The sequence below is a fragment of the Nanorana parkeri genome, unplaced genomic scaffold (genome assembly GCF_000935625.1).
Source record: "Nanorana parkeri isolate BGI_ZX_2015 unplaced genomic scaffold, ASM93562v1 scaffold303, whole genome shotgun sequence".
Taxonomy (NCBI): domain Eukaryota; kingdom Metazoa; phylum Chordata; class Amphibia; order Anura; family Dicroglossidae; genus Nanorana; species Nanorana parkeri.
In genome coordinates, this window is record NW_017306571.1 from 506,972 (window position 1) to 520,756 (window position 13,785).

Consider the following 13,785-nt stretch of genomic DNA (forward strand, 5'->3'; position numbering starts at 1 on the left):
GTCAAAAATGCTGTTTTTAAGTTTCTCTCACACATGATGGGGTATTTAAAAGTAAAGACAAAGTCACCTAATTTGATCAATTTCACTTTGCTAAGTTGCCAACCTCTACTTGTTTAGTAAATCAACCCACACACTGAGCACAAACTATTCAGTGGGCACATATTTGTGCCAAGTGGGTGCACTTTAATCAATATGATAAACATTTTTATTGTGCACACAAGTGATGGTCTCAAATATCTTATAAAAGCAATAAAGAAAGTAAAGCAGATAAAACATAATTAGAGTCAGCAATTTAAAAAAAAGTAGGACAGGCGCTGTCACCTGATTAAAAGGTACAGTAGACAGAGAAACAAGTGCAACTGCACTCATAAAAACTATGGCTCCCTGCATGACCTATTTTAATATCACCACATCCTCTCTAACACCAGATGAAACAGCTTATCCTTCTATGCATAATAATATTCAAGAGTAGAGGTAAACAATCATTTCCAAATTGTCATTAACCTTTTAGGTATGTGGCATACAATATGTAAATAGATGTGTATTATCTGAATTATAGCGCGTTAGGAAGCATTGGTGTCAATACAGTAAGCCTAAAGACTATCCCAAGGCCTTTGGTCACCATAAACAGTAATGGTATACTCAAGAGCAACACCACCAGACTCATTGCAGTGCATATGAACACTACCTAATGTGACAGACAAAAAGTTTTCTTTAACTCTTGGCGCTAATGGCTGCCAGCTGAACGATCCACACGCTGTTGTATACTCAAAGTTATCAACAGTTTTTCACACAGACTTGAGGGGCTGCTCATCCAAGGCTCTGTGGCTTCCACCATGAACATAGAAAACAAAAGGGAACAGAGCGCCACCTCCGTGTGTAAAATCGTTTATTAGGATAAATAAAACAAGGGATAAATGTAATGACAAGCAAACGTTTTCATCAGGCTTTAACAACTAACAAGAGGCCACACTGTCTGTAACCCAACATGGTATCGCCCCGACTATGTAACATGGTAGCCTGCGGTCACATCACCATCAACCGGCTGCAGTCAGGCAAGATCGACACGTTTCAGGTGCATAAATATGTTTTATTATTTATCCTAATAATTTTACACACGGAGGTGGTGATCTGTTCCCTTTTGTTTACTACCTAATGTGAGCTTCCAAGAATTCCAAATCTGCAGCCTATGTTAAGACACCATATATATTCATTGTAATTTTGCCATTTTCATTTTAGCAAACAAACCACAAAACATGAGAAATCTTGGGGACCATCTAAATCTACAATTTTACCTATCTGCAAGCCTATGTAATTTTTCAGAGACTAGGGTGTAGAGGTTTTTTGGGTAGCATACAGAGTTCAGGCATGTCTTGGTGGAGAAACCATTAAGAAATACATTTCAAGTACACTGTTCATCACTCTTCACATTAGCACTCCTATATAACATGGAGGCAAGCTATGCAGGACTACGGACGCCTTTCCTGTCCTCATGTGACATTGCTGGGTTACCTAGCACATGGGAGATGAGGAGCGAGCCACATGCTCACCCATACATGGGTGTGTTAAGTATTTCACTCCCGGTGGCTGAACGGAGCAGTACAGGAGTGAGTAAAGGTGTGTATGTGCTTCTGTGAAGGGCAGTAAACTGACCTTTTAAAATCTACCCTGCATTGGAAAAGGAAAGGATAATTTTAATACAGTGCGGAACTTCATAAATGATTACTATTTTACTGGCCAAAGAACTTGTATTTCAGGTCAGTCAATCTTGTGATTTAAACAGGTTACATCCTGCACAGCAGACAGGTGACACTCTGAATTAGATTTGTAGCTTCTTATGTCGCCTCTACGTCTCCAGGAAGCAGCAGAGTCATCATCATGACTTACAGAGGAGTGTATATTAAAAGAATGGCTGCCCAGAAATTACAAATCCCTCGACAGGTAAAACAAAGATAATAGCGGTTTGCTTGGAGTTGCACTTTTAGTTGTTTTTATTAGAATGCACTAAATACACATCTGAACTGACCAATTTTTAAGATTAACTGGAAAACGTCTAATATTAGAAATAAAGTATCAGTGTTTACATGAATCTATGTAGACTTAAATGCTTTTTGTTGGCCTTGTAAGTAAAATACAATTTCAGCTCAGATCTCTCCTCCAGGCATGGTGTAATAGAGAAACAATGCCTAAAGACAGGACCGGCGTCTAAAGCTTCCAAACTGAAATCTACTTAGCTGAGATAATATGATTTACCTCTACTGTTTCCAGTTACTACCAATGGTGAACATGGTACAACATTCTGTTAATATGAAACATTCTACCCAGCAACATTGGCAGTTCTATACTTCAGTAAATTCAATTATGGCATGGACGGTGGTACGTCTCTATTAAACTAATGATATTAAATGAAACCTTTGACGATATCAAACAAAACCTTTGAGCGTGACAATGAAGTCTCCACAGTAAATAGCATGCATTAATTAAGTCTTGAAGCACCACTGATACCATGGTGAGCTAAACATTGTGTTCGGTTTTATTATTTCTTTTTTTTTTTATAAGAGAGCAATCACTTAAGGCACTGTTTTAGAAGTGTCAAAGAGAAAATCCAGTTGTATAGGGGGTGCAGGATCTGCATTAATTCCCCACTCTAAATGAGGAGTGTGAGGGCTGTATTACTGATGTCTGCAATGCTTTAACATGTTTGATTTCATAGCAGTCTGAAAGCTAGACACATCAAAGATGCTGAATGGTTCTTTGTATAGGAGATATAGTTTCCAAACAAATGCAAGAGAAACACAAGATAGAGCCTAAAACTATTTTCTACCTCAGCTTTTCTGAAAGGGAAGGGGTTACATGTAGCAATATTTTGAGATTTTACTAATATTTAAATAAATGGTCCTATCTGACATATTAAACAGATACGTTCACCCCTCCCAGGCAGGGCAAAAAGACAGCGTCTCTGGAAAAGCTTCTTGATCCCCTGCAACTTCTTCCTCCTCTGCAGCTGGCCTTATGAGTTGTGTGGGTGACCTGGGAGAGCAATGATGTCATTGGCCTAGTTATGCGATTGTACTAGCAATTGGCTACAAGACCTGAGCACCCTCACAGAGAAGGATGTCACATGCTCCTCCACATCTGGAAGTTCAGAATATTGTATTGGGATGGCTGCAGAGGAGAAAGGAGTGGTGGGGAATACTCGGAAAGTGAGTAAAAGGGGATTGAGATGGAGGGCTTTTCCAGAGACACGATTGCTTTGTCCTGCATGAGCAAGGTCCGTGCACATGACCTTAGTATAACTTGAATGCAAACTGACTACCTGCTGCATCACTTCACTCCTAAAATACCAACTTCCCAGCTGCTTTTCTTCCAGTAATAGACATGGACAGGCTGCTAATATTTGGGACTGCTGATCTCACTTGCTGCCACCAGTGTATGCTGAGACAGTGAGGAAAAAAACATAATTTACAGCTCATCATGCTTATCCTATCCACATATCTTGAAGTGGCAGTAAGGAGTGTGAAAAACGCTCTAAGAACTTGAAAGTCTGTGTTTTGTGCCTCACTGTCCTCATTAACTTAGGAGAGGAGGGAGCATAAGGTAGCGGGAAGTGTCAGTGTCTACCTGTGCAAATGCCCATATATTGTAAAAGGAAAGGCAGGTAAAAGTTTCAGTGACTCTCTGTGCAACTCAAAAAGGCTGCCTTCTGTAGCTCACCTTCACCATATATTCAGGAGAGAAAAAGCATGAGGCAGCAAGGAGTGTCAGTGACTCTCTGTGCACCTTGAACAGGTGCACTCTGTGGCACAATCCTCATCATATCACGTAGAAGAACACTGACAAATATTGAAAGCTTGTGATATCCTGTACGTTTAAAAACCAAAAAAACATAGGAGACCTATAGGCAATAAAAACTGATCTTGTGCAAAAGAAAGAAACCCTTAATAAATGTTCATATATAGCGAGTGTTTCCAGAGAGGTAATATAAGATATATATTTTACCTTGAGGAGAAGAGAAAAGCATAGTTAGAATACAAGAACATCGCATGAACCTTGCAGCGAGCGATCTACTTTCAGCAGAAAATGCCATTTGCACTGGAGAAAGGGCCCTAAGGATATGCGATGACACATCACATTACCATTCTGCATTAGGTTTACATAATTTGTAACAAAGTTATTCCTGCCGACGACCTTCACACCCCTTAAGGATTATTTCATATCATCATTGCATAATAAAAGAAACAAGGAAATTATTCCAAAATGACCTTGAATGCTGGATATATTACAAACAATAAATATACAAGGTGAACTGCCTGAACTTCCCCTTATAATAAGAGACATAAGGCACAATAATTGAAACTACTGCCCTAATAAAGGGTTCTAGTCACTGTCATAAGAATGGCAATACTTGGTACTACCATATACTGCATTGTAACATGTAGGAGAGTTTAATCTCCTACTGATTTCCACTTTTTATTTATAAAAGAAAAAAGTTTACTAATGACCGACTTTACCAGCCTCACCATTCAGAAATAGTAGATAAAGCCTAATGTTAATAAAAAGCATCATGTAATAAAATACAGTTTTTATAAAAGTGTCCCGTATGTACAAAAGTACAAAAGGAACAGGATAGAAAAAGGCCAACTTGGAATTTGTTAAAGGACTTTTAGAAGTTGGAGGTAAACGACATCACATTTCTGCTCGCCGTTTACTTTTTGCCCCGACTCCTCCGTCTTCCTCCTCCTCCTCCTCCTCCTCCTCTTCTTCATAGTTGTCTTCATGATTTTCTTTTGGCTCCTCTTGCATACCTTCATGCTGCCTTTCCACTCTAATTCGCTTACCCATAACCTGCGAGAAGAAAAAATAAATAAAAACAAAATAGAAATGCATAGTTTTTTTTATGTTTTCTAGATTCCAATGCAACATAAATAATTTTGATGTAAAATTAGTATGTAATATTAAACAAAAACCTAGTTTTATGTATAATTATGTAATATATGCAAATGGGGCAGCCATATTTGCTCATTTTACATATACAGACTCAGTCGAAATTTGAGCTGTGGGTGGCTTAACAGCACCACTCGGTTTGACACAATTTGATTTCAAAAGTAGAAGGAACCAAGTGGAAAATTGTTGGCCAAACAGTAACTGCAGCCATCAGATGCCGTCACTGTTTAGATATTCAGACAGCCGTGGGTGTCAGCGGATGCCTGAATACAAAAGCCAGCAGTGCAGATTCTCTAACATTGCTGTTTAGCCTGGATGGGGGAATCAAGTGATTTCTCGTGTTCAGCCTACAGGGTTGATCGGTTGTAAAATAGATGTAAACATTGTTTGTCCTAACAAAGGGTTAAAGGAGAACTATGAGGTGAGTGCTTTTCACTCACCTCATAGTTCTAGCCGACCTGTGAGAATGAGACCGTCACAGGTCGGCTCAGTAGATCGGGGGGTGAGCGAACACATACCGGCGTTCGCTCACTTCTCGATCCTGTCACGGCTCTCTGCCGTGACAGGGGAGGGGCTGGATTCCCCCCGCTCCGATCCGCCATCGTTGGCTGGCGAAACGGACCGGGGAGGGGGCGGGTACAGCTGACTCTGCCTCTAGATAGGCAGAGCCAGCTATCAGTCACGCAGCTGGGCGGATCCTGGCACAATTGTCGGGATCCGCTTCAGCTGTGGCATCTCAGTATACCGAGAGCAGCAGCTCGCGGTATACTGCGGCGTCTCAGTATACCGCGATCTACAGCTCGCGGTATACTGAGCCTAGGGTGACGAGAGAACGCTAGTTTGTGCCCTCCCGTTACCCTAAGGAGAACTATGGAGAAAGCCTTAACCCCATAGTTCTCCTTTAAAGATTTTGAAGCATTGTATGTAATTGACAGGAAGTTAAGTCTGTCCCTCAGTTTGACTTCTTTCATTTACAAACTGCTCAGAGTAGCCTGGAATCTACACAAAGACCTTCACCAAAGAAAAAAATAGAAAAGGTAAAAAAAATATTAAAAACATATATTTTTAGGTATGCTGCGAATAAGAAGACATACCAAATGTATAGTAGGGTTTTGACAAATTTTAATGCAAAAGTGCAGCTACATTTTAAAGTGACACTAAACTCAGGAGTTAAATCCTAAAAATGCATGAAATACCTCAACTTAACAAAAATGTATCTTATTTGTTCATCACTTGGCTGTAGATCCTCAAATCATCTCTGAATTCATGTTGACACTGTCCTTCCTTCTGGAGGGTGGCTACTTTTGTTCCCCATGGTCCCTGTGTGTGTTGTAAAGTAGCCACCACTCCAAGCTCGCTCCTGTGATGGACTACAAGTCAACACAAATGAGTAAACTAAAAGGTGAGATTGTATTTTGTATACTTTTTTTTCACTTAACTTTATTGCTATCACATGGAGGCTAACAACTTCTGCTCCGGCCACAGGAGAAATGACAGACTGAAACTTCCAGGTTCAGTGATCAGAGGGGAGATCAGTCGCTGGAAATGTGATGTACACTCCCCAGCTCCATACAACCGAATGCTTGTATGTGACAGTCAAGGCAGGTACCAAGATCTTGGTATAACCACTTGAGAACAGCGCCGTTTAAATATTGTCTGGCGGTCCTGAAGGGGTTAATATTTCAAACTTTATTATACATATTTTGCAGCTTCCATTAAAAGAACACCTGGTGATCCTGCCCTAAAGGTCTTTTCAGACACGTCCTGTGATATGATAATTTGTGCGGACATTGTCCTTCCTTCTGGAGGGTGGCTACTTTTGCTCCCCATGGTCCCTGTGTGTGTTGTAAAGTAGTCACCGCTCCAAGCCCACTCCCGTGATGGACTACAATCCAATGTTAGTTTACTGATTTGTATTGAAATTATAGCCAATCATGGGAGCAGGTTGGAGCAGTGGCTACTTTACAACACACAGGGAACAAAAAGTAGCCACCCTCCAGAAGGAAGGACAGTGTCAGCACAAATTCAGAGATGATTTGAGGATCTACAGCCGAGTGATACACAAATAAGATATTTTTGTTAATAGTTAGGGTATTTGAATGAATTTAAAAGATTGAACTCCTGAGTTTAGTGTCACTTTAAACAATGGGACAGGATGCTGTGACGTCATTGACTTTATATGGCCACATGGCTATATTTGGTCAATGACATTGACCAACTATGTCCATGTGGTCCATAAGGTCACAAGCATCGCATCCCTTTGAATATTTGCAGTTAATTGGGTAGGTGGCTTCTTCTTGCTTCTGGGTTTGGAGGAGCTCAGGTCTGGACTCTGTTAGTTCCAAACCAAAGCTCATCCCTTGTCCTGAGAAGTGCCATACTGACATTGCTGGAGTGTATGCAGGCAGGAAGTGGTTGCAAAGAGACTGCAGAAGATTATCAAAAATGAGAGGTAACAATAAAAGTAGGGAAAAAGGAAAGAAGAAGCATTAAACAAATGGCAGTTTATGATATACAGTGATTTAGCAGAACACTTGTCATTCACTTTGGGTTTTCATCCAATTTAAATACACACCAGCCTGCAGGCTGTATTCTGGCCCTGACTGACCCTTTAAGATTTAAGCTTAAACTTCAGTTCTAGCTCTTCTGTTTTTGCAATGCAAGTGAAGGGAATATAAGTTATACTTTAAAAATCCTGGTCAGAGCAACATGAATCTAATACTAAACAGGAATCTAATACTAACCCACCACTAAGAAACCACCCATCAACAATAAAGGTAAATCGTTACTTTCTGAACAGTAGCTTTTACCATCAATGGCACATTTATCTTACATGTGCACAAAAACAACCCCCATTGTTTAATGCTGTAATCTTTATAGTGTGCCCTCCTCTTCTCTTTTTAAATAGCAGAAGTGAAATTAGAAACGAATAATCTGAACATAAAAAGGGCCTTGGATGGGTTCTAGTAGAGTGACAATGTGACTTCGGCAGACTCCTGAATACTGAAATAACCGCCATATGTGACATCTGCAAAGTATAAAGAGCACAAGGAAGTCAAGTGAAAACTATGTCACAACACAAACTCCCAAGAGTGTGGAGGGTCACAGAAAATGTCAGCAAATAAGGTTACTTGATATCTGCCTCACAACGTTCCCATCTATCAGTGTTGACGCAATCTGGCTTTGCTATGGGATTTATACAGTTAGGAGTGATGGTAATAAAGGTTTTTTTTCCATATGTGCATTTATTTATAGGGTGATTACGAAGACACCTTAACTGTAGTTTATATGTTTGAAATGGTCAGTACGATAAAGGCTGCCATACAGGGGTAGATCTGTCAACGAAGGAACTGCTCTTCACTGTAAAGTCAAACCTGGACCTTTATCCATGACAAAAGCCCTGCAGGTATGCAAAATCTCAAGGCACCCTAGTCTAACATGCAAAAAAAACAGACGTCCAATAATCCATGCCAAATCCTTATCCAACATACATTCCGGTATGGGTGCTAAGGGGCCCCATGCAAAAACACAAAAAAAGTGGGGATCCTTCCTTTACATCAGAGTCCTATCATCACATCAGGAGCCACAACTGCAGCAGCAAAGCAGAGGGCAAGAGATGGAGCAGGCCTAGACAGAGGTGAATCTGAATGAATCCTGCAATCCCTGGATGAGCGACATTAGTTTCCACAATGCTGATGATTCCATCACCGACACCATGGAAAGGCACAACATTTTAGGGGCACCCCTGCTTGAGAAAGGGTGGTTTAGAAAACTTTCTAAAGCTCCGAAGTGTTTATTTTTACTTAGGAGCTAAAACACAGAGTACAGCGGCCAACTATAAGTGATGTCTAATCTGTCTTGAAATTGTTTAACGATTTTTGGATATGTATGGCCTAAGGCTAGAAAACCCTTAGGCTTTGGCGACTAGAGGAATTATTTTTCAGCACACATCTCTCATATCTGTCTCACCGCAGAAATAGGCAAAAATATATGTTTCATGAAAAACTTGTGCCTGGCATAACGATAATGACCACTGTCTGAGCACAGACACAAAAGAGTTCATATTGTAAGTTGATTGCAGGATACATGGAGGAAATGTGTCGGCTGTAATGGTGCACTGCCAAAACAAGATGACAGGAGTACACCACTAACTTAGCACAAAGCACATTACTGTTCTAACTGAATGCGTGCACAACAATGTCAAAAATGCACATACATTATTGCACTGTACCCTATATGAACCAGCCCTTAAAAAAGAACTATGGGGTACATTGTTTTGGGCACTTTTAGAGACTGCTAATGAGGCAGCAGAACATATTGCAATGTACTCCTGTAATCAAAAATGCACCATATGCTTGTTGATCAACAGAGTCTGGGCGGGGCTAAGCTCTATCCTAAGGAGCAATCCCGACAATGTTCTCTCCTCCCTTTGAATGACAGCGCATTCCGGAGCCGCTTCAGTGCATTAATATTCGCCCAGGCACAGCACCTGCCTCCCTTCCATGTTGTTGGCTCCAGCTCTTGAATCATCCGCTCCCTGACTCATCGGCAAGCAAACAGAGAGGTGATCAGCAGGGAGGAGACAGTGCGGGGAGAGTGCAGGAGAGCTTCTCACCATAATGAGCCGCTGCCTCCATCTTCTGTAATGTGTGACATCATATTGATGTGGAAGCAGAAACCAGGTGCGCGCATTGGAAAACCATAGCCACAACGAGGCTTGAAAAAAAGAAAAAAAAAAAAGAAGCAGGGCAGGCTGCAACCCTTGTTAGCGCCCCCTAAAAAGAATGAAGCTGGGTGCAGGCCTGTTGGTGGCGGTTTACTGTCTTTTGGAAAGAGGATATCTCAGGTGTGCAGTAACTCTGGAAATCTGCAATGCTGTTGCCAGTACAAAGGTAATAAGTATGTTTATTTTGCTTTATGTCAAAATTCTCCTTTAAGACAAACCAGTCTACACATGATGTCCGAAATGGGAAAAGGTTAAAGAAGGACTTTGTTAGGAACTCACCTTAAAGCGGATCTTTACCCATAGCTTTCAAATAACAACAAAACACACCTTTAGAAATGTTTAGTAATGACAATCTACAAACACATCCTTCTAGATAGTTGCCAGCTTTGTATTCTTTGCATACAGTATTTCTCTTTTCTTCCCCAGTCTTCTGGCAGTGGCCATGTTAACTAAGGACATGTTACTAGATCTCTCTATTTCCTTGAACTATGGCACATGTGATTAAACATGTGACCATACACATCCTCTCAGGGAAGAAAAATGCCTTTCCCTGAGATCGTATGAGATTACAGATGAGATTTCCCAGCAATGTTCTGCTGATGTAACCTTCCCATGATGCAACGCTTTGACACATTACATAATTTGTGCCAGAATTGGACCAGGAAGTAGATGAACTCTATTTGTAGGGAAATGAAAAACAATTTTGTTTAACTAATGAATGCAAGATGATTTTAAATCAGCATGCAGAGCTGCATACTGCTATGATTTTTATTGAAAGGGGGTAAAAATCTGCTTTTACTAATGTGGCCACTTATAATTAATGGCCACATGAGCCTGGGAATAGAAAAATACCTTTTTTTGTGACCCCCCACTTAACCGAAATAAGAAAATAAAATTGCAAGTAGACAGTTTAAGGCAGGGGCGGACTGACCATTCGGGCATGGACCGAGGGCCCGCGACCAGGACAGGGCCCGTCACCGTCCCTCCCTCCAGCTCTCTTTTCACCTACTTCCATCCCCACAGCATGTGTCCGTGCCCACCAGACCCTGCCATCGGTTTACACAACCTTATCTGACAGCCGCAGCTGCAGGCGAGTGTGATCATCTCTGTGCACGTATGTCTCCTACAGTTGCGAGGTGAGAGGGGGGGTTTGGCAGAGGAGGGCTGTGCGGGAAAGTGAAAGTGAAATTCGGTCCCGGCTGGCTTCTTTCTCACAGACCTCACAGCAGCCGACCGAGTCTCTGCCTGTATACAGTGCCCTGCTCACATTACATAGCATTCCACAACCTGCACAATCTCCACTGCCTGCACATCAACCATGCTGACCTCCCTCCAGTGGCGTAACCAGAGTTATGGGCGCCCGGGGCAGAATTTTTTTTGCCCCACCACTGGGGTTTTTTTTTTAGAGAGAGTAGGAGCAATCAGCAGTGGGAGAATGCTGATCTCTCCACCATTGATGGCCCATTCACACCAATTGCGGTACGTTCCAGAGCGGTAGCTGCTGGAACGCACAGCAATCACTTACTAAACTTCCATTGAAGTCAATGGCACCGCAGCCACGCCCCCGCAGTGCGATCGGACGCGTGGCAAAACATTGCCTGAGTTAAGGTCCACTGCGAATGCAAAAAATAGAGACACAGCATTTTTTTTTGCGTTCGCAGTGGACCGGAACGCAGGCAATGGAGTGAACAAGCCCTTACAGAGTACACAGCCGCTCTGCCAGTCCCGGCTGAGGCGGTGAAGGGGGGTGCAGCAGCGGAGAAGGGGGACGCACGCTGTTTGTTGTCATACAAGCGATCAGCCGGCCGAACGCTTGTATGTAACAGCCAGTACCGGCTGTTTACATACACAGCGGGATTCTGCTCGCGTGCACTTGCAGAAAAGAAAAATCACCTATATGTACATCCACCCGCTGGGAAGAGGTTGCCATCCCCCCATGTATTTAAAATGGGCGGACGGCAAGTAGTTAAATTATGGCTTCCAATTTTAGCGGTCTTATCAGTTTTTAGCAGGAAAGATGCATAGGGATTTTTTAAAGCCTCAAGAAGAGACTGTTGGGCAAACAGAGATAATTTCAAAGCGCTGTCCGGGGCAATAGCAGACGTGCTGAAGGCAATACATTTATTCCCATATGGGGCGGAGGGCTGGGCTCTACTGCTGCACAGAAAAAAAAGAGGGAGAGCTGTAATTATAGTAACAAACCTGAAGACTCATCCTGTATATCTGATTTAAACTCTTCTTGTCTGGTGGGCTTCACATGGGATTAGAGTCAACTGCAACCCCCTCAAACCCATATGGCATTACAAGTGATATCTTTGCATGCACACCCAGTTTCTTTATTTACTTTTCCTCAACAGTCTCTCTACTGGGGCACTGCTACCATCCCTATAGCAACAGCATAGGATGCTATGCCTATAGTTACCCCATTGAATCTCCACTATTGGGGAAATCCTTACCCTACTGCCTGCAGCCAATACAGGACCCTAGACTAACCAATGAGGTATATCTTAGTCATTAAAACTATAGAAAGCACATTCAAACAATTGTAGCCAATAGCAACAATTACATTTTTACCTTTTGAATGCAAGAGAAAATTAAAAATCGGTTGCTATAGGTTTTATGCACATTTTTCTGGTCAGTTGGAGCTTTGTGCAATTATTTGAGGTGACTGGATAAGCTGCAGCACAGGGTTATTGCTTCTTATCCATTTAGCACAGACATTACACAGTCCTTGTAGCTTTACATCTAAGGGACGCTACAGATATGGTGTGCTGATGTGATAAAATGAATATGAGCATGGGACTTTTAAAAATCACCAGGTTAGGGTTTGAGCCTTATAAGTAATATACAATGTTTACTTAGAATGTATGTATAATAAAAATAGGATACATATGGAAAAACACACACTAACGTTATAAAAATCTTAATTTTAAATTCTATTCATATTCCTTACATTTTCTTCATATGGTTCTTCTCCATTTTGTTCCCTCTTTCTTTCCTCGGTGAGATCCTCCTGTACCTAAACACATATAAGATATCAATGAATCAAGACATGTCTTGTAGAATAAATGGAATTTAACATTTATATTTCCTCATGCATTTAATAGAGATGAACATTAACAATGCCATAACCCATGTGTATGTACATGACATATTCTGAAGCATGCTTTTCAGGGGGACACATGGCTACAGTAGAATGAGCGAATCCCGTCAGGAACTTAAATGCAACTAAATATAACCGTCGCACAACTGTATGCACCCCTTTCATGTCATGAACGACATTTAAAACAAGTAGCTCTTATAGACTTAATAAATGATAAGGGTGCAAAGTGTACACTTTGCTATCTTCAAACAGCTCTCAATTCAGCTTTGTGGTATAAAGCCTGCTCCGCCTAATATAAAAGATAAATGAACGGACAGAACCATAAATAAAATGTGATACGTTTTCAGTCTGGAAAAAATATAGCTTGAGCAGTGTGTATAAAAAATAATTGTGTTGTTGAGATTAAAAAAAAAGCAATGTGTATTCTAGATGGAATATGAGACTGGGACGTTAATCTCACAAGCCATCAATCCGCTTGTCCCCTGTAACCTTAGTTAAACCATGTGTGACTCTGCCAGTCGTGAAATTAGTTGCAGTCACTGGACTTGTGCACAGATCTGTGTGTTTTATACTCTTACAAAGTTCAGGTGTCTGGATCGTTGATCCAATAAGGGCATCCACATGGGGACAGCGTTATTTATATTAAAGCTGGTGATTAATAATGTAGTGTTGATAAAAGGGCATGTTTGACATACCTCCTCTTCTCCTTCCTCCTGGTATTGTTCATCAACATTATCCTCTTGCTGGTCTGGATTCCCAGCCATCTTTAAAAAAAAAAAAAAAAGCAAAAAACAACATTTAATAATCTCACTGATCCACAAAGAAAAGCATGCTTGCTAAGGAGAGGCAAACATTTTGTTTGTTAATGAATACACCCAAAACTAACAAAAAAGAGACTACCACACTCTTCATCTGAGTCATGTACACAGCAGTGAACCAAGGTGCTTTCTCATAGGTGATTCTTCATGTACTGCAGCCTGAAAGCTGGGTGTACTTGTGTTATTGACCTCTG

General features: G+C 41.3%; 1 protein-coding gene across 1 annotated transcript in view; it reads right to left on the minus strand.

The window, feature by feature from the left end:
• Positions 1-4,024: 4,024 nt before the first annotated feature.
• The window catches only part of GOLIM4 (golgi integral membrane protein 4), a 98,049-nt gene continuing 88,288 nt past the window's right edge, over positions 4,025-13,785 (minus strand). Inside the window, exons 14-16 of the mRNA XM_018557786.1 lie at positions 13,469-13,537; positions 12,624-12,689; positions 4,025-4,845 (exon numbers count right to left, since the gene is read on the minus strand). Coding sequence (XP_018413288.1) covers positions 4,687-4,845; positions 12,624-12,689; positions 13,469-13,537 — 294 coding nt within the window. The 3' untranslated portion in view covers positions 4,025-4,686. The remainder of the gene's footprint in view (positions 4,846-12,623; positions 12,690-13,468; positions 13,538-13,785) is intronic.